Genomic DNA, 19366 nt, shown 5'->3' with positions numbered 1-19366 from the left:
ATCTTCACTGGAAAAATGTCTATCCAAATTCATTGCCCCAAATCCACATTTTAAAAACCTAAGTTATGGCCGGGCACGGTGGCTCACACTTGTAATCCCAGCACTTTGGGAGGCCGAGGTGGGCGGATCACGAGACGAGATCAGGAGATCGAGACCATCCTGGCTAACACGGTGAAATGTCGTCTCTACTAAAAATACAAAAAATTAGCCAGGCGTGGTGGCACATGCCTGTAGTCCCAGCTACTTGGGAGGCTGAGGCAGGAGAATTGCTTGAACCCGGAAGGTGAGGTTGCAGTGAGCTGAGATGGCTCCACTGCATTCCAGCCTGGGTGACAGAGCGAGACTCCGTCTCAAAAAAGAAAAAAAAAAAAAAAAAAACCTAAGTTATGGCCGGGCACGGTGGTTCACACCTGTAATCCCAGCACTTTGGAAGGCCAAGGAGGGCGGATCACCCGAGGTTAGGAATTCAAGACCAGTCTGGCCAACATGGTGAAACCCCATCTCTAATAAAAATACAAAAATTAGCCAGGCGTGGTGGTGGCTGCCTGTAATCCCGGCTACTCGGGAGGCTGAGGCAGGAGAATCGCTTGAACCCGGGAGGCGGAGGTTGCAGCGAGTCAAGATCACACCATTGCACTCCAGCCTGGGTGACAAGAGTGAAACTCTGTCCCAAATAAATAAATAAATAAAAACCTAAGTTACAGTTGGGCATGGTGGCTCATGCATGTAATCCCAGCACTTTGGCAGGCCAAGGTGTCAGGAAGTCAAGAGGTTAAGAGGTCAAGACCAGCCTGGCCAACATGGTGAAAACCCATCTCCACTAAAAATACAGAAATTAGCCAGGCATGGTGGCGCACACCTGTAGTTCCAGCTACTCCGGAGGCTGAAACAGGAGAATTGCTTTTACCCGGGAGATAGAGGCTGCAGTAGTGGGTTGAGATGGCACCACTACACTCCAGCCTGGGCAACAGAGTGAGACTCTGTCTCTTTTTTTTTTTAAAAAAAAAAAAAAAAAAAAAAACCCAAGTTAGATCACATCAATCTCTCTTCAACCTCACCCTCCGCCCCACCCCCTACCACTCCCGACATGCCCGACATGCTTCCTAAGTTCCAGTTCCAGCTGTCCAGTTCCTTTATGTTACTCAGACAAACAAAGGCCTGGCCTGGCTCAGGCACTGGCTCCTGCTCCTCTCCTGGCCTGCAAGGCCTGTCCTGACTCCTCACTGGCCTGTTCATTCTTCCTCTTCAGGTCTGAGGTCAATTCTCAGCTCCCTAGAGCCAGTTTCCCACCCCACCCAAAGCAGCCTCTTCCCTGTTTCCTCTGTAGCACAGCCCCCTGTTTAGTTCCTTCACTAAGCTTATCGCAATTGGAAATTATTTTAGTTTATATGTTGTCATCTTCCCTGCTGTGATATAAATTCCCTGAAGCCTGAGACCTTAGGTGTCTTATTTACAAATATATCTCCAGTACTAGCATAGTACTGGGTGCATGTTAAGTCGTAAAATATATCTATTTAATCAACCCATGAATAAACTGCCTCTTACTCTAGGCTCCACAGCAGTGAGCACCATGTTAAAATCAGGTTTAAGTTCTTATCCTTCTAAATGAGTGGTTTCCTCCAAAATTGTTTTAAAAAAATGTTTTTAAAAAATCAAAAATTACTATGGGATTATGCACATAAAGCTATTCATTTGGCAAATACTTTTGAGTGTGTGATGTGCCAGGCATCATTCTAGGAACTGAGTGAGAAGAGTCAGAACCAAGACAATCCCTGATCTCAGGGAGATGACATTGGAAAGAGGAAGGGACAGACACAGACGTGCAATTTCAGCTTAGAGGACACACTCAGGGTCATGGGACAGAACGACCAGGAGGGGAGGGCAGAGATCTCAGCTGCAGTGGTCAGGAAAGGCCTCTGTGAGGAGGCAACATGCAAGGTTCTCAGTTTGAAAGAGAAAAACAATCTGGCTGTGTAAAGAACTAGGGCAGAAACATTCTGGGAAGATGTAACAAGAACAAAGGTCCTAAGACCAGAAACACACGTGGCACATCTAAGGGGCAGGAAAGAAGCCAGTGTGACAGGAGCAGAGGAAGACAGAGGTTGGAAGGGAAGGCAGGGCCAAATGGCAGACAGCCTTCCCAGCCTGGCCGAGGGAGAGCAGGATTTTAGCACAGTATGAAGCCAGCAGAGGGCTTTAAGCAGTGGGGCTAACATCATCTGAATTTGATTTAAAAAAATATCACTCTGACTGCTGGGTGGAACATATAGATTTGTAAAACTATATCTAAATATGTAGGGGGGTGCACTTCAAAAGGTTTGGAAGCATACACACCAAATTCTTAACGAGAGCAGAAAGAGTGGGCCAAGGCGGGTGTATGCACGGAGATAGGGCAACTGACAACTTTCACACATGCTCACACTATTTGAGTCTTTTATAAGAATATATTCGGCCGGGTGCGGTGGCTCATGCCTGTAAGCCCAGCACTTTGGGAGGCCAAGGCGGGTGGATCACCTGAGGTCAGGAGTTCGAGACCAGCCTGGCCAATGTGGTTAAATCCCGTCTCTAATAAAAATGCAAAAATTAGCCGGGTACAGTGGCAGGTGTGTGTAATTTCAGCTACTTGGGAGGCTGAGGTAGGAGAATTGCTTGAACCCAGGAGATGGAGGTTGCAGTGAGCCAAAATTGTGCCACTGCACTTCAGCCTAGGTGACAAGAGTGAGACTCCATGCCAAAAAAAAAAAAAAGAAAGATAAAGAATATATTCATGGCCGGGCACAGTGGCTCACGCCTATAATCCCAGCACTTTGGGGGGCCGAGGTGAGCAGATCACTTGAGGTCAGGAGTTTGAAACCAGCCTGGACAACATGGTGAAACCCCGTCTCCACTAAAAATACAAAAAAATTAGCCAGGCATGGTGGTGGGCACCTGTAATCCCAGCTACTCCAGAGGTTGAGGCAGGAGAATCGCTTGAACCTGGGAGGCGGAGGTGGAGGTTGTAGTGAGCTGAGATCGCGCCACTACACTCCAGCCTGGGCGACAGAGCAAGACTCCATCTCAAAAAAAAAAAAAAAAAAGAATATATTCATGTAATCCTGAACAATAAAAAGAATGGTCACCCTGAAGATATTCCAAACCAAGCTCCTCAGAACCTGAGGCTCTGCCCAGGGAAACCCTATCTCACACACAGAGCTGCCAGAACAGGGCAGGACGTGCCACAGAGGCCGTCTCAGTAGAGTCCCCTGGGTGTCTGCTCAACTGTTCCCCTCCTACCTGGAGTCCCCTTGCCCTTCACTACCTGGCAGGTTCCTTTTCATTCCTCAAGATGGCAGCACAATGGTGCAGCCTCCCAGGGAGAAGCAGCTCCTGCCTGCCTGCCTGCACCCCAACGCCACGATTACTTTGAGAGCTATGTTCCAATGCCTGTTTACCAGGGAACTCTTTGAAGGTAAGAACTCTCTTATTTGCGTGTCTGCAGTCCCTGGGATGAGGCCGAGCATGCAGCAGGTGCTGGATAAACAGTCATGAGGGTGACTGATCAGCCTTGGTCTCTACTGCTAGGCCCACATCTCTTGTACTCAGAGTGCCCACTTCAGCACCAGATACATAGTTATCCACTCAGTTACTGACGAGTCCCTTCGCTTTGTCTCGATACTGGGCACAAACTGACCATAGGAATCTTCTAGCAAGTTAACAGCCAAATGGAGATGAAGGACCACTGGGTATGGTCTAGATTTGCCTTCCCAAACTGGAATTTCTGCAAAGGTGTTAATCGAGAAGCTATGAAAAAATGATCCAGGCTAGAATACCTTTTTTTTTTTTTTTTTGAGACAGGGTTTTGCTCTTGTTGCCCAGGCTGGAGTGCAATGGCGCAATCTCGGCTCACTGCAACCTCCGCCTCCAGGGGTTCGAGTGATTCTCCTGCCTCAGCCTCCCAAGCAGCTGGGATTACAAGCATGCGCCACCACGCCCGGCTAATTTGTTTGTATTTTTAGTAGAGACAGGGTTTCTCCATGTTAGTCAGGCTGGCCTCGAACTCCTGACCTCAGGTGATCTGCCCACCTTGGCCTCCCAAAGTGCTGCGATTACAGGTGTGAGCCATGGTGCCTAGTCGTTAGAATACTTTTGAAGAAAGCTGCATCCCTTACTACCCCAATGGAGTGTAACAAAGCACACAAGCAGTTAAAAGCTCTGAAAAGTTCTATGGTGAAGAAGCCAATCCACTGTTTCCCATACTGTGGTGAATTAAGGATGCATTTCTTGTGATATGCCTATTAAATGTAACAGAACAGCAATAGCAGCAGCTAGCATTTGCTGAGCACCTGCTATGTGCCAGGCACTATACTGAGGACTTTCTCATTATCTCCATTTTACTGGAACCCAGAAAGTTTAATAACTTGCCTGACATCTGGGAATGAGATTCTGGGGAAGTGAGGATGTGAGCCTGGGCAGCCAATGTCCAGAACCCCACTCCAAACCACCGTGCCCTGCAGCTCCCCAGGATACAGCCATGTGGCTGCAGGTCAGCACGTGCTGATCCAGGCCGTAAGCAGGGTTTTGAAAGCTCACGTGTAAATGCTGTACACATATTCTTTGCCTCTCAGACTCTTGCTACAGGAACACTATACATCAAGTTCATACCATAAGCCAGAACAAAATTCACTACTCTGCAGGACTTGGACTCACATTCAAAGATAAATTACTACCAAATAAGGTCTACGATTCAACTCAAACTCTGTATTTTATGTTTCTCTGACACCTACTTATCATATTAGAACTTTGAAAGTTGACAATTTTTTGAGGCATTTATATGACATAATGAAGGCCAAACCATACCTTACGTTTGATTTGTCATTCAGGTTGCTAAATTCAAGCAAAAATGTGGCCGATAAAAGTTATCCAAGTCTAGAAATAAATCCTTGTATTGATGGTCAATTAATTCTCAGCAAGAGTGTTAATACAATACAGTGGGGAAAAAATGGTCTTTTTAATAGATGGAACTGGGACAACAGGATATCTATACGCAAAAGAATGAAGTTTGATCCGCTACCTCATACCATATACAAAAATTAACTCAAAATGGATCATAGGCTTAAATGGAAGAGCTAAAACTAAAACTCTTAAAGAAAACACAGGGGCAAATCTTTGTGACCTTGGGTCAGCAACGGCTTCTTCATATGACACAAAAATACAAGTGACAAAAGAAAAATACAGATAAATTGGACTACGCCAAAAGTAAAAACTTCTGTGTGTGTGTGTGTGTGTTTTTTTTTCTTTTGAGACGGAGTCTTACTCTGTTGCCCAGGCTGGAGTGCAATGGTGTAATCTCGGCTCACTGCAACCTCCACCTCCCAGATTCAAGAGATTCTCCTGCCTCAGCCTCCCGAGTAGCACGGATTACAGGCGCCTGCCCCCACGCCCAGCTAATTTTTGTATTTTTAGTAGAGATGGGGTTTCACCATGTTGGCCAGGCTGGTCTCAAACTCCTGACCTCATGATCCGCCTGCCTCGGCCTCCCAAAGTGCTGGAATTATAGGCGTGAGCCACTGTACCTGGCCTGTATGTCATTATTATATGTCAATAAGGCTGTTTTAAAAAAGCTCTCAGGGAAGCACATCCTCTGTAATTGTCAACAGGTCACTGAGTGGGGGCTTCAGTCCATAGAACTACTCATTTCACCAGAACAAAACAGGTATCTCAAGCAATACCACTTCTCTTTCCTTAAACGCTTTTTCTAAATGAGGTTTCCCACTGAACCTTTTTTCCTTCAGCTCTTTGGACAATCTGTGATTGTCTTCATTTTGTGATTCTTTTTTTGAGATGGAGTTTCACTCGTTGCCCAGGCTAGAGTGCAATGGCACGATCTCGGCTCACCGCAACCTCCACCTCCTGGGTTCAAGCGATTCTCCTGCTTCAGCCTCCTAAATAGCTGGGATTACAGGCGCCCGCCACCACACCCAGCTAATTGTTTGTATTTTTAGTAGAGACAGGGTTTCTTTTTTTTTTTTTTTTTTGGAGATGGAATCTTGCTATGTTGCCCCGGCTGGAGGGTAGTGGTGCGATCTTGGCTCACTGTGCAACCTCTTCCTCCCTGGTTCAAACAATTATCCTGCCAGGTAGCTGGGACTACAGGTGCATGCTGCCACGCCTGACTAAGTTTTTGTATTTTAGTAGAGATGGGGTTTCACCTTGTTGCCCAGACTGGTCTTGAACTCCTGAGCTCAGGCAATCCACCCACCTCGGCCTCCCAAAGTGCTAGGATTACAGGCGTGAGCCACCGCGCCTGACTGAGACAGGGTTTCATCATGTTGGCCAGGCTGGTCTTGAACTGCTGACCTTAGGTGACCCACCCACCTTGGCCTCCCAAAGTGCTGGGATTACAGGCGTGAGCCACCAAGCCCAGCCACTTTGTAATTCTTTTTTTTTTTTTTTTTTTTTTTTGAGACGGAGTCTCGCTCTGTCGCCCAGGCTGGAGTGCAGTGGCCGGATCTCACCTCACTGCAAGCTCCGCCTCCCGGGTCTACACCATTCTCCTGCTTCAGCCTCGCCAGTAGCTGGGACTACAGGCGCCCGCCACCTCGCCCGGCTAGTTTTTTGTATTTTTTTAGTAGAGACGGGGTTTCACCGTGTTAGCCAGGCTAGTCTTGATCTCCTGACCTCGTGATCCGCCCATCTTGGCCTCCCAAAGTGCTGGGATTATAGGCTTTAGCCGCACCCAGCCGCCACTTTGTAATTCTTTAATGTCTGCTCTGTCTGAACTGGAAGCTCCATGAGGGCAAGGACTATACTTTGCTCGTTGCTGAATCACTGGGGCCTGCACTATCTAGCAGAGTCAGTACTGAGATATTTGCTGAATAAATGAGCTTTGAACACCCAGGGAACCAGATCAAATTAAACTGGGTATTTCCTCAAGTTCCTGGATCAAAACATCACAGCCCACAAACCGAGATCATTGTATTCGGTGGTTTTCCCCAGGCTCAGCAATGACGAGGCAAGTGCAACCTTGTGCAGGGCCAAGGGGAGAGAAAGGAGAAGGCAGAGAAGGGAAGAAGCAGGAAGGAGGTACAGGGCTCAGTGGCCCGGCTGGGCAGGGCTGGGAGGACAAACTTACTTTTGTAGGTTGGCCATCTCCTTCACAGCTTCCACAGCCCCTGGCAGGGGCTCAAGTTCAAAAAAGAAATTCTTTGACTCCCAAATGCTGATGGCCTTCTCCTGAGAAGTTGAGAAAAGCAAGTTACTTCTAGGGTCCTCAGCACCTTACTGCCCTCATCTTGGGGAGTATATCCAGGCTACAGGGGAAGTGGTTCTGCATTCCTCACTCCCCCAAACACACACCCAAGGACGTATTTCCTGGGGGAAGTGCAGAGAGTATGTGGGCTTCGAACACCTTTCCAGAAAGGACCTGACTTCGTCGGGATCCAGCAGAGACTAGCTAAGGTGTCAGGCCCATGGACTCCTACACCTGCCGGAGCTCTCTGGGACCTGAGGCCAATCGTCAGGAACTGCGTGCTTGCTAGGCTGGATTCGAGTGGCCAAAAGAACTGTGGAAACTGAGGCTGGACCAGCTCTTACCATGGCAGTAGAGTCCTTAAACTTGAGAACTGGAGGGACTCAGAGATCTTTAAGGGCACTGCTGTGTCATGAGGGATAAGCGGGAGGGGAAGACAGCGTAAAAGGACAATTCAGGGAGCTCTAGGATCCTCCCCACATTAACCAGAAGAGCTCTGCTTTTATCTGTTTTACATGTTGAGGTGCCAGTAAGTACATTAAAAAAAAAAAAAAAAAAGGATTTCGCTGCTTTTAGAGTTGCAAAGCAAAAATGCAGATCCTCATTTTACATGTGAGAAAACTGAGGCTCAGAATGGGGAAGAGATCCACCTGATGTCACATAGCAAAACAGCAGCTGAGCCGGGAGGAGAACCCCCAACACCAACCCTCTCCTCCCCACTCCCCAACCCCCGCTGCCTTTCTCCTTCCCCTGTTCTGCTGCAGGGCCAGAATGCAGCACCTTTTCTAGGGTCAGGCAAGGGGAAAGTGACAACCAGAGGGGAGACACATTTCTGCCTAGGAGAAGTAGAAGCCTAAAGCCCATAAGTGCAGTGCAGGCAGTGGCGCTGCCAGCCGTTCGGCATGCTATAGAAACAGTCACCCTGTCACATGGATGGCCGGAGGACGCTCTGACAGCACACCAGCAACTCTCAGGAACCACAGGGACTAGGCAAATGCGTGCTTATTACTGAAACACATTTAATCCTCACATCCCACATGGGGTACTGTGAAGATCAAAGGGAATACAGATAGAGCAGAATTTTGAAAAGTAGAAATGCCTACATACACATAAGGAGCCACGTGTGGGGGAGGTTTGTTTTAACCACTTGGTTAAACAAGTGGTTTAACCAAGGGACCAGCTTGGCCAAGGGATGTCCGCAGCAGCAAGCCGTGCCTGGGGAAGGGAAGTAGGGGGAAGCCAGCAGATCACTCCCAGGGCACCCTCCTTATTTTGCCTTGTGCTTGGAAACCAGTAACCCTGCACATACAGAGCCTACATATTTGCACAAAGAACTGGAAAAGCTGCTGCACTTTTCAGAATTGGGGGTGGGCTTGGTTTCCACGTTAATACACTCCTGGGCAGATATATGGTGTCCAGACTCCCGATGCCGAGCGCTGTCTATAAATGAACACTCGCGGCACACTGGAGCCTATTCCTGAGGCTGCAGAAAGTACTAGGGCATTTTCTCCGGTTTAAAGTTTATCATTAGGCATTGGCCCTGGAAGAGCTCAGCACACTGGGCTCTGTGAAAGTCATCTTCTGAAGTGCCTGGTGTTGATGGAGACAAATGGTACTTGGTTTCCTTTTGTTATTAACACGTGTCCCTCAACAAACCACATTACTGATGAAGTATCTTTCCGAAGTCAGAAGAAATGTCACTTGTTAGAGACAGCAGGTGAGAAAACAGGACTTTGGAGTGGGGAGCACTAACTGTGCTTGGGAGGCAGACAGACTTGGGTTTGAGTCCTGACTGAACCCCTGAGCAGCATGTGACTTGGGGCAAGTTTCCTCATCTGGAAAACAGAGATAATAATATCTACCTAACAAAAAAGAGGATGCAGTGAACTTGTGGCTAAAAAACGGGCTCTTGTAACTTCCTTCTCCTCTTTATCAAACCCTCCGGCAGCAACCCTAGGTGACCAATCAAGGGATGCCAGAAAACAGCCTCTTTAATTTTGTGCATACCAAAATCCCCTGTTCCTTTTGCAAAATACTTCAAATTTACCAACCAAGATCTGTGTGTAAACGTCCCTCCTTGGATCTTTCCCCTCTATCCATCCTGGACAGAACACCTCGGGAGTCGGATGGTAGGGGTTGAGCTCAGGTGTTCAGGAAGGCCAGCTCTGCAAGGGGATAAGACATGAGGTGGATCCCACCTCACCTGGACCAGACTCACTGTGTGACCCCCAGAAAGTCACACAACCTCTCTGGGCCTCAAATACCCCTGGAAGCTATGCTTTGATGGACAACAGCAAAAAAGATGGGTAAAGACACCCATCAAAGCCCTGGGGACAAAGAAGTGGGAATGTGATTGCGGTCGGGGTGAAAGAGGACAACTTATAACGTTTATTTTTCTTTTTTTTTTTTTTTTTTTTTTTTTTTTTTTTTTTGAGACGGAGTCTCGCTCTGTCCCCCAGGCTGGAGTGCAGTGGCCGGATCTCAGCTCACTGCAAGCTCCACCTCCCGGGTTCACGCCATTCTCCTGCCTCAGCCTCCCGAGTAGCTGGGACTACAGGCGCCCGCCACCGCTCCCGGCTAATTTTTGTATTTTTTTAGTAGAGACGGGGTTTCACGTGTTAGCCAGGATGGTCTCGATCTCCTGACCTCATGATCCACCCACCTCGGCCTCCCAAAGTGCTGGGATTACAGGCTTGAGCCACCGCGCCCGGCGACGTTTATTTTTCTAAAAATTTAACAAACGACTTGAGGCCAAATATGCCACAAATTTTAAAGTCATCTTTAGATGGAGAGTTAGGTATATTAACACTTTGTACTCTCCCGCATTTTCAGAAGCTCTGGATGGCAGCCAATAGATCTTGAGCGCGGGGCCGCGTCTTCCCGGCTCGCTGTGGCCCCGGTACCCCCGCCCCAGACCCTATTCTACCAGAGGGCCACCCCGAGGCTGGGGCGCTGACCGTCCAAGGTCACCCGCGCAGGGGCGGGGTCTGAGGCTCGGGGAGAGAAGGGGGCCCGGCGCGGGGCGGGGCGGGGACGCTCACGCTCAGCCCTGGCCGCAGGCGGCCGTACTGCTCCGACACCCAGAAGCCGCGCCGGTCCTCCAGCGCGATGAACGGCTGGTCGGGGAAGCGCGCGCGGAACTTCCTGAGGAATCCGCCCTCGAAGTCGGCCAGCACGCCGTCCATGTCCACCAGCACCCGCAGGGCGCGGCCTCCCGCCAGGCCCTGCCCGCCCGCCGCCCCGCGCCGCCCCGCGGGAACCGCCGCGCTGCAGAGCCGCCGCGCACACCAGCCGCCCGGCTGGATCATGGCCCAGCACGCTGGCCCGCAGGGGGCGCGGGGACCTGGGTCGCGCCGTGCTGCCGGGGCCGGCCGGACATGCCAGACGCGGAGAAGACCCCAACGCTGGGCGCGCGCAGGGCGCGGGGCGGGGAGCGCGGGGCGCGGGCGCGCAGGTACCAGCCCCAGAGCGAGGCCGCGGCGCGCGCGGTCCTTAAAGGAATACGCGCCGGCGGAGGCGGAGCCCCGGGGCGGGGCTTCGAGGACGGACAGCGGTGGGCGCCGGGCGCCTCTAGAAGGTCCGCGCTCTCGCGCTCTCCATTTGCGTCTTCTCAGTGGACCCTGGGCCCGGGCTGCCGCCTCCCACTGCACAGACTACCGTGGAGGAGCAGTGCAAACCGAGAAGCAGGCCTGTGTCGTTAGACATTTTTGAGCCTTTACTGTGTCGAGTGTGAACCAAATAGACAAAGTTCCTGCCGTCCTGGAACTTAGGTTTTAGAAGGGGAGCCAGACAACAGGATGGAGGAACCAAAACGGTGCACTCTGAAAGCCTCTCTGCTTTATTTACAGCAAGTGTCCGCGGAGAGATTGATAGAACCAATATCGTGCTAACATATACAGCCTTAGTAAAACTGATGATACTCAAGTAAATACATGAATAAATATTATGTACCCCTGTATAGTCTTTTTTTTTTTTTTTTTTTTTTTTTTTTTGGAGACAAGGTGTTGCTCTGTTACCCAGGGTGGAGGCAGTGGCGTGATCTTGGTTCACTGCAGCCTTGAGTTTCTGGGCCCAAGGGATGCTCCTGCTTCCGCCTCCTGAGTAGCTGGGACCACAGGGGCCTGCCACCACACCCTGGTTTTTTGTTTTTTTTTTTTTGTTTTTTTTTTTGTTTTTTGAGACAGAGTCTCGTTCTGTCTCCCAAGCTGGAGTGCAGTGGCACAATCTCGGCTCACTGCAAGCTCCACCTCCCGGGTTCACGCCGTTCTCCTGCCTCAGCCTCCGGAGTAGCTGGGACTACAGGCGCACGCCGCCACGCCCGCCTTTTTTTTTTTTTTTTTTTTTTTTTTTTTGTATTTTTAGTAGAGACAGGGTTTCACCATGTTAGCCAGGATGGTCTCGAACTCCTGACCTCGTGATCCGCCCGCCTCGGCCTCCCAAAGTGCTGGAATTACAGACGTGAGCCACTGCGCCCGGCTTTTTTTTTTGTTTTTAGACAGAAGTCTTCCTATGTTGGGTCAAACGATCTTCCCACCTCAGCCTCCCAAAGTGCTGGGAAAACAGAAGTGAGCTACCATGCCCAGCCCACTTTTTTTCTTTCCAAGAAAAAAACAAAACAAAACAAAAACCACATGGCGATGGGATGGTGGAGAGAGGTGGAGGGATTAGCAGGGGTGGGCAAGGAGGGTGTCTCCTAGGAAGTGATGATGGAACAGAGACATGAGGAGGAGAAAGAGCAGACAAGAACCAAAGAGACAAGAGGCCCCATCCACAAGGGCAGCAAACTCAAAGGCCTGAGGGCTCAGGAGGGAGAGAAAGCCAAAAAGAGCATAATTTTCTTTTCAACTTTTATTTTAAGTACAGGATACACGTGCAGATTTGTTATATAGATAAATTGACTGTCTTTGGGGTTTAGTGTACTGATTATTTCATTACCCAGGTAATAAGCATGGTTCCTGGTAGGTAGTTTTTCCATCCTCACCCTCCTCCCACTCTCCATCCTCAAGTAGGTCCCTGTGTCTGTTGTCCCTATCATTACGTCCATGTGTACTCAATGTTTAGTTCTCACTTTTAAGTGAGAACATGAGGTATTTAATTTTCTGTTCCTGTGTTTGCTTAGGATAATCGTCTCCAGCTCCATCCATGTGGTTGCAAAAGACATGATCTTATTCTTTTTTATGACTGTGTAGTAGTCTATGGTGTATATGTACCACATTCTCTTTTTTTTTTTTTTTTTTTCTTTCTTGATATGGAGTCTTGCTCTTATTGCCTAGGCTGGAGTGCAGTGGCAGGATCTCGGCTCACTACAAATTCCACCTCCCAGGTTCAAGCGATTCCCCTGCCTCAGGCTCTGAAGTAGCTGGGATTACAGGCGCCCACCACCACACGCAGCTAATTTTTTGCATTTTTAGTAGAGACAGGGTTGCACTATATTGGCCAGGCTGGTCTTGAACTCCTGACCTCATGATCTGCCTGCCTCGGCCGCCCAAAGTGCCGGGGTTACACGTGTGAGCCACTGCACCCGGCCGATTTTGTATTTTTAGTAGAGACAGTTTTACCATGTTGGCCAGGCTGGCCTCGAACTCCTGACCTCAGGTATTCCGCCCCCCTCGGCCTCCCAAAGAGCTGGGATTAAAGGCGTGAGCCACTGCACCCAGCCTGTGTTACAACTGTTTTAGCCCCACCATTTGGCAGGTACCGAATTCTTGTCCTGCATCCAGGAAGAATAAGGTAGGCAGACAAGTGGAGATTGAGCAAGAGGAAGAGGAGCTTTATTAAGCAACAGAATTGTTCAGAAGAGACCCGCAGTGGGCAGCTCCTCTCCATAGCCAGGGTTTCCCCACAAGTGTTCAGCTTTCTGCAGAGAGGATAGCTCCTCTCTGGCAGGCAGGTCATCCCAACAAATGTCCAGCTCTCAGCAGAAGGGGTACTTCCTCTCTGCAGTTGGTTTTCTCCCCATCTCCCCTCCTCTCTTTAAGTCTGGCTGAGTCCAGTGTTTTTTATGGACCTCAGAGGGGAAGAAGTAAGTGCTGATTGGTCCATGGGCGGCCATTGGTGGCCATAAGCAGGCCTGGGGAAAAGCATCACAAGTTCCCCCCTCTGGTACGGGGAATGGTGGCCTGGCCCCCAGGCTTCAGGCCCTTCCAGGATTAAAGATGGGGCTTCACCAGCGACCCGCCCCCTTCCACCGAGGAGCTGTCTGCATCCTGCCGCTGTTCATGGTGCCCAGGCTGTTCATGCCAAGGGGTACCTGCAGGCCAGCACCAGGCTGTCCTCATACCCACCTCGGCCTCTCTCCGGTGCTTGTTGGCGCCCAAGTCCGGAGCGGACCAAGGAGTCAGGGGGCTGGCGTGTCGGTGGTGCCCCGAGCGTGTGCACACCCGGCCAGGCTGTGACAGCGCCCAGGCTCAGCCCGACTTTGCTCCGAGATTGGAGCAGGCACCAACAGCAGGGAGAAGCCACGCAGCAGGAGCAGGCACTTCCGAGCCTGCGAGGGGCAGTGGAGCCTTCCCAGGTTCCCAAGAGCACAGAGATGCCGGCCAGAGCCGCAGCAGGGTGACTGCAGCTGCACCTGGGGAACTCCCGCCCCGCCAGCTCAGAAGGGGCGGGGCTCCTGCTGTGCCTTCTATATTGAGTTGCCTTTGCAGTTTTTTAAAAACTCCATCCAGGCCGGGCGCGGTGGCTCACGCCTGTAATCCCAGCACTTTGGGAGGCCGAGACGGGCGGATCACGAGGTCAGGAGATCGAGACCATCCTGGCTAACACGGTGAAACCCCGTCTCTACTAAAAAGAAGTACAAAAAACTAGCCGGGCGAGGTGGCGGGCGCCTGTAGTCCCAGCTACTCGGGAGGCTGAGGCGGGAGAATGGCGTAAACCCGGGAGGCGGAGCTTGCAGTGAGCGGAGATCCGGCCACTGCACTCCAGCCTGGGCGACAGAGCGAGACTCCGTCTCAAAAAAAAAAAAAAAACTCCATCCATCAGACCGCGCACGGTGGCTCACCCCTGTAATCCCAGGATTTTGGGAGGCTGAGGCGGGCGGATCACCTGAGGTCGGGAGTTCGAGACCAGCCTGACCCACATGGAGAAACCCTGTCTCTACTAAAAATACAAAATTAGCCGAGCATGGTGGCGCATGCCTGTAATCCCAACTACTCCGGAGACTGAGGCAGGAGAATCGCTTGAACCCGGGAGGCGGAGGTTGCAGTGAGCCAAGATCACGCCATTGCACTCCAGCCTGGGAAACAAGAGCGAAACTCCGTCTCAAAACAAACAAACAAACAAACAAAAAACAGAAAAAAAAAACTCCATCATGTTTCTGTGAATCTATTTCTAGACTCTCCTATTCTGTTCCATTGATCTATATATTTCTCCCTTTGCTATTAGCAAACTGTCTTGATTACTTTAGCTTCATAGTAAGTCTTTTTTTTTTTTTTTTTTTTTTTTTGAGACGCAGTCTCATTCTGTCGCCCAGGCTGGAGTGCGGTGGCGCGATCTCTGCTCACTGCAAGCTCCGCCTCCCGGGTTCACGCCATTCTCCTCCCTCAGCCTCCCAAGTAGCTGGGACTACAGACGCCCGCCACCACGCCCGGATAATTTTTTGTATTTTTAGTAGAGACGGGGTTTCACTGTGGTCTCGATTTCCTGACCTCGTGATCCGCCCGCCTCGGCCTCCCAAAGTGCTGGGATTACAGGCGTAAGCCACCACGCTCGGCCATAAGAAGTCTTAATAGTAAGTATTGTAAGTCCCACAACTTTTTAGTAAGTCTTAATATTAAGTATTGTGAGTCCCACAACTTCTTTCTCAAAATTTTTTTTTTTTTTTTTTTTTTTTTTTTGAGACGGAGTCTTGCTCTGTCGCCTAGGCTAGAGTGTAGTGGCGCCATCTCGGCTCACTGCAAGCTCCGCCTTCCGGGTTCACGCCATTCTCCTGCCTCAGCCTCCCGAGTAGCTAGGACTACAGGCGCCCGCCACCACGCCCAGCTAATTTTTTGTATTTTCAGTAGAGACGGGGTTTCACCGTGTTAGCCAGTATGGTCTCCATCTCCTGACGTCGTGATCCGCCCCCTCGGCCTCCCAAAGTGCTGGGATTACAGGCGTGAGCCACCGCGCCCAGCTCAAAATTGTTTTAACTATTCTAGCTTAATTGACTTTCCATATAAATTTTAGAATGAGCTTATCTATATCTACACACACACACACACACACACACACACACACACACACACACAACTTCCTTGGTTTGGTTGGAAGTGCACTAAATCTGTAGATCAATTTGGAGTGACTTGACTTCTTAATTAGGTTGACTATTCCAATCCATGAACACAGTATATCCCTCTTAAGTTTTCTTTGGCTTCTTACACCAATGTTTTGTAGTTTTCGGTATACAGATCCTGCATGTGTTTTGTTGATTTATACCTAAATATTTCACTTTTTGTTTTTTTGGTTTTTGAGACGGAGTTTTGCTCTCATTGCCCAGACTTGAGTGAGTGCAATGGCACAATCTCAACTGACCGCAACCTCCCCATCCCAGGTTAAAACAATTCTCCTGCCTCAGCCTCCTGAGTAGCTGGGATTACAGGCATGCACCACCACGCCCGGCTAATGTTATATTTTCTTTAGCAGAAACGGGGTTTCTCCATGTTGGTCAGGCTGGTCTCGAACTCCCAACTTCAGGTGATCTGCCGATCTTGGCCTCCCAAAGTGCTGGGATTATAGGCGTGAGCCACTGCACCCGGGCAGTATTTTTTAAATTTAAATTATTTTGGTTGGGAAAACTAAGACACATCATAATCAAATTGCTCAAAGCCAGAAATACACAGAATCTTAAAAGCATCCAGAAAAATCAAGAAACATTATACACAAAGGAACAAAAAAAGAAAAGGATGGGCCGGGCGGAGCTTGCAGTGAGCCAAGATCGCACCACTGCACTCCAGCCTGGGCGACAGAGCAAGACTCCATCTCAAAAAAAAAAGAAAGAAAGAAAAAAAGAAAAGAAAAGGATGACAGCAGACTTTTTGTCAGAAACAATGCAAATTACATTAAAAATGAGCAACAAGGCTGGGCACAGTGGCTCATACCTGTAATCCCAGCACTTTGGGAGGCCAAGGCAGGTGGATCACCTGAGGTCAGGAATTCAAGACCAGCCTGGCCAAGATGGTGAAACCCCATTTCTACAAAAAAATACAAAAATTAGTCAGGCATGGTGTTACATACCTGTAATCCCAGCTACTTGGGAGGCTGAGGCAGGAGAATTGCCTGAACCCGGGCAGTGGATGTTGCAGTGAGCCAAGTTTGCACCACTGCACTCCAGCCTGGGCAACAGAGTGAGACTCCATCTCAAAAAAAAAATGAGCAACAGATTTGGATAGGCATTTCTCCAAAGATATACAGATGGCCAATAAGCACACAGAGAGAAACTCAACATCACTATTAACTAGGGAAATGCAAATCAAAATCACAATGGGATACTACTGCGTACCTATTAGGATGTCTATTACAAAAAACTAAAATAAAACAGAAAATAACAAGCATTAATGAGGATGTGAAGAAATTAAAACCTTTATGCATTCTTAGTGGGAATGTGTATGGTACAGCAACTGGGAAAAACAGCATGATGGTTCCTCAAATAATTAAACATAGAATTACCGTTTGATCTACAAATTCCACTTTTGGGTATCTACTCAAAAGAATTGAAAGCAGTCTTGAAGAGACATTTCTATACTCATGTTCATACCAGCATTTTGCACCATAGCCAGGAAGTAGAAGCAACCCAGTGTCTATGAATGGATAAATAGATAAACAAAATATGACATACATAATGGAATATTATTTAGACTTAAAATAGAAATGAAATTCTGACACATGGTACAACATGGATGAACCTCAAGGATGTTATGCTAAGTGAAATTAACTACTCACGAAATGACAAATACTATATGAGTGTTAGATGAGGTATTTAGAGTAGTCAAAGTTATAGAACTAGAAAGCAGAATTGGGCGGCCGGGCGCGTTGGCTCACGCCTGTAATCCCAGCACTTTGGGAGGCCAAGGTGGGTGGATCATGAGGTCAGGAGATCAAGACTGTCCTGGCTAACACGGTGAAACCCCCGTGTCTACTAAAGATACAAAAAAATTAGCCGGGTGTGGTAGCGGACGCCTGTAGTCCCAGCTACTCAGGAGGCTGAGGCAGGAGAATGGTGTGAATCCAGGAGGCGGAGCTTGCAGTGAGCCGAGATCGGGCCACTGAACTCCAGCCTGGGCGACAGAGCGAGATTCTGCCTCAAAAAAATAAAAAAGAAAGTAAAGAAAGTAGAATTGGGAGTCCCAGGAGATGAGGGGAGACGAAATGGAAAGTTATTTAATGGGTAGAGCTTCAGTTTTGCAAGATGAAAAAGTTCTAGAAATAGGCTGCATAACAATGTGAATATAATTACTACTACTGACCTGTATACTTAAAATAGTTAAGATGATTAATTTTTTTTTTTTTTTTTTTAAGACAGAGCCTTGCTCTGTCACCCAGGCTGGAGTGTAGTGGCACTACCTTGGCTCACTGCAACCTCTGCCTCCTGGGTTCAAGCAATTCTTGTGCCTCAGCCTCCTGAGTAGCTAGGATTACAGGTGTGCGTCACCATGTCCAGCTAATTTTTTTTATTTTTAGTAGCGGTTTCGTCATATCGGCCAGGCCAGTCTCAAACTGCTGGCCTCAAGTGACTTGCCCACCTTGGCCTCCTAAAGTGCTGGGATTGCAGGCGTGAGCACCTCGCCCTCCTAAAATGATAAATTTTAAGTTATGTCTGTCTTGCCACACTTAAAAATAAAAATTAAAGAATGAAATTCTGACATATGCTACAACATGGATGAACCCTGAAGACATTATGCTAACTGAAGTAAGCTAGTCACAAAAGAACAAACATTATATGACTCCACAATATAAGGTACTTAGAATAGTCATGTTTATAGAGACAAAAAGTAGAACAGTGAATTCCAGGGGATGAGGGCAGGGAGGCATGGGAAGTTATTGTTTAATAGGTACAGAGGTTCAGTGTGTGATGATGAAAAAGCTTTAGAGATGGAAGGTAGTGACAGTTGCACAATATGAATGTGCTTAATGGCACTGAACTATATACTTAAAAATAGTTAAAATAAGCCCTGCACAGTGGCTCATGTCTGTAATCCCAGCACTTTGGGAGGCCGAGGCAGGTGGATCACCTGAGGTCAGGAGTTCAAGATCAGCCAGGCCAACATGGTGAAACCCCGTCTCCACTAAAAACACAAAAATTAGCCAGACACGCATGCCTGTAATCCCAGCTACTCAGGAGGCTGAGGCTGGAGAATCACTTGAACCCGGGAGGCAGAGGTTGCAGTGAGCCAAGATCACACCACTGCACTCTGGGCAGCAGAGCAAGGTGTCTCAATAAATAAATAAATAAATAAATAAAAGGCCGGGTGGGGTGGCTCATGCCTGTAATCCCAGCACTTTGGGAGGAAGACAGACAGATCACTTGAGGTCAGGAATTCAAGACCAGCCCAGCCAACATGGTGAAACCCCATCTCTACTAAAAATACAAAAATTAGGCCAGGCGTGGTGGCTCACGCCTGTAATCCCAGCACTTTGGGAGGCCAAAGTGAGTGGATCACCTGAGGTCGGGAGTTCAAGACTAGCTTGGCCAATATGGTGGAACTCCATCTCTACTAAAAATACAGAAAATTAGCTGAGCATGGTGGTACACGCCTGTAGTCCCAGCTACTGGAGAGGCTGAGGCAGGGGAATTGCTTGAACCTGGGAGGTGGAGATTACTGTGAGCCAAGATAATATCACTGTGCTCCAGGCTGGTGACAGAGTGAGACTCCATCTCAAAAATAAATAAACAAACAAACAAACAAATAAATAATTAGGCCAGGTGTGGTGGCTCACACCTGTAATCCCAGCACTTTGGGAGGCCGAGGCAGGTGGATCACCTGAGGTCAGGAGTTTGAGACTAGCTTGGCCAACATGGTGAAACCCTGTCTCTACTAAAACAATACAAGAATTAGCTGGGATGGTGGTGGGCACCTGTAATCCCAGCTACTCCAGAGGCTGAGGCAGGAGAATCACTTGAACCTGGGAGGTTGCAGTGAGCCAAGATTGCACCACTGCACT

At 48.8% G+C, this 19366-nt stretch overlaps 1 protein-coding gene across 8 annotated transcripts in view; it reads right to left on the bottom strand.

The window, feature by feature from the left end:
• NT5M (5',3'-nucleotidase, mitochondrial) overlaps positions 1 to 10732 on the bottom strand; it is a 38956-nt gene extending 28224 nt beyond the window's left edge. For 7 of the 8 annotated variants that reach the window (XM_015118734.3, XM_077970478.1, XM_077970480.1 and 4 more), the window contains exons 1-2: positions 10270 to 10732; positions 7112 to 7212 (exon numbers count right to left, since the gene is read on the bottom strand). In XM_015118734.3, coding sequence (XP_014974220.2) covers positions 7112 to 7212; positions 10270 to 10536 — 368 coding nt within the window. In that variant the 5' untranslated portion in view covers positions 10537 to 10732. Of the gene's footprint in view, positions 1 to 7111; positions 7213 to 9279; positions 9394 to 10269 lie in introns of all 8 variants that reach the window. The other variant, XM_077970481.1, reaches the window with a different exon arrangement.
• Positions 10733 to 19366: the final 8634 nt, after the last annotated feature.

This window comes from Macaca mulatta, chromosome 16 (assembly GCF_049350105.2).
Source record: "Macaca mulatta isolate MMU2019108-1 chromosome 16, T2T-MMU8v2.0, whole genome shotgun sequence".
Taxonomy (NCBI): domain Eukaryota; kingdom Metazoa; phylum Chordata; class Mammalia; order Primates; family Cercopithecidae; genus Macaca; species Macaca mulatta.
Note: the sequence above shows the minus strand (reverse complement) of the source record. Positions and strands in the feature narration are given on the sequence as shown.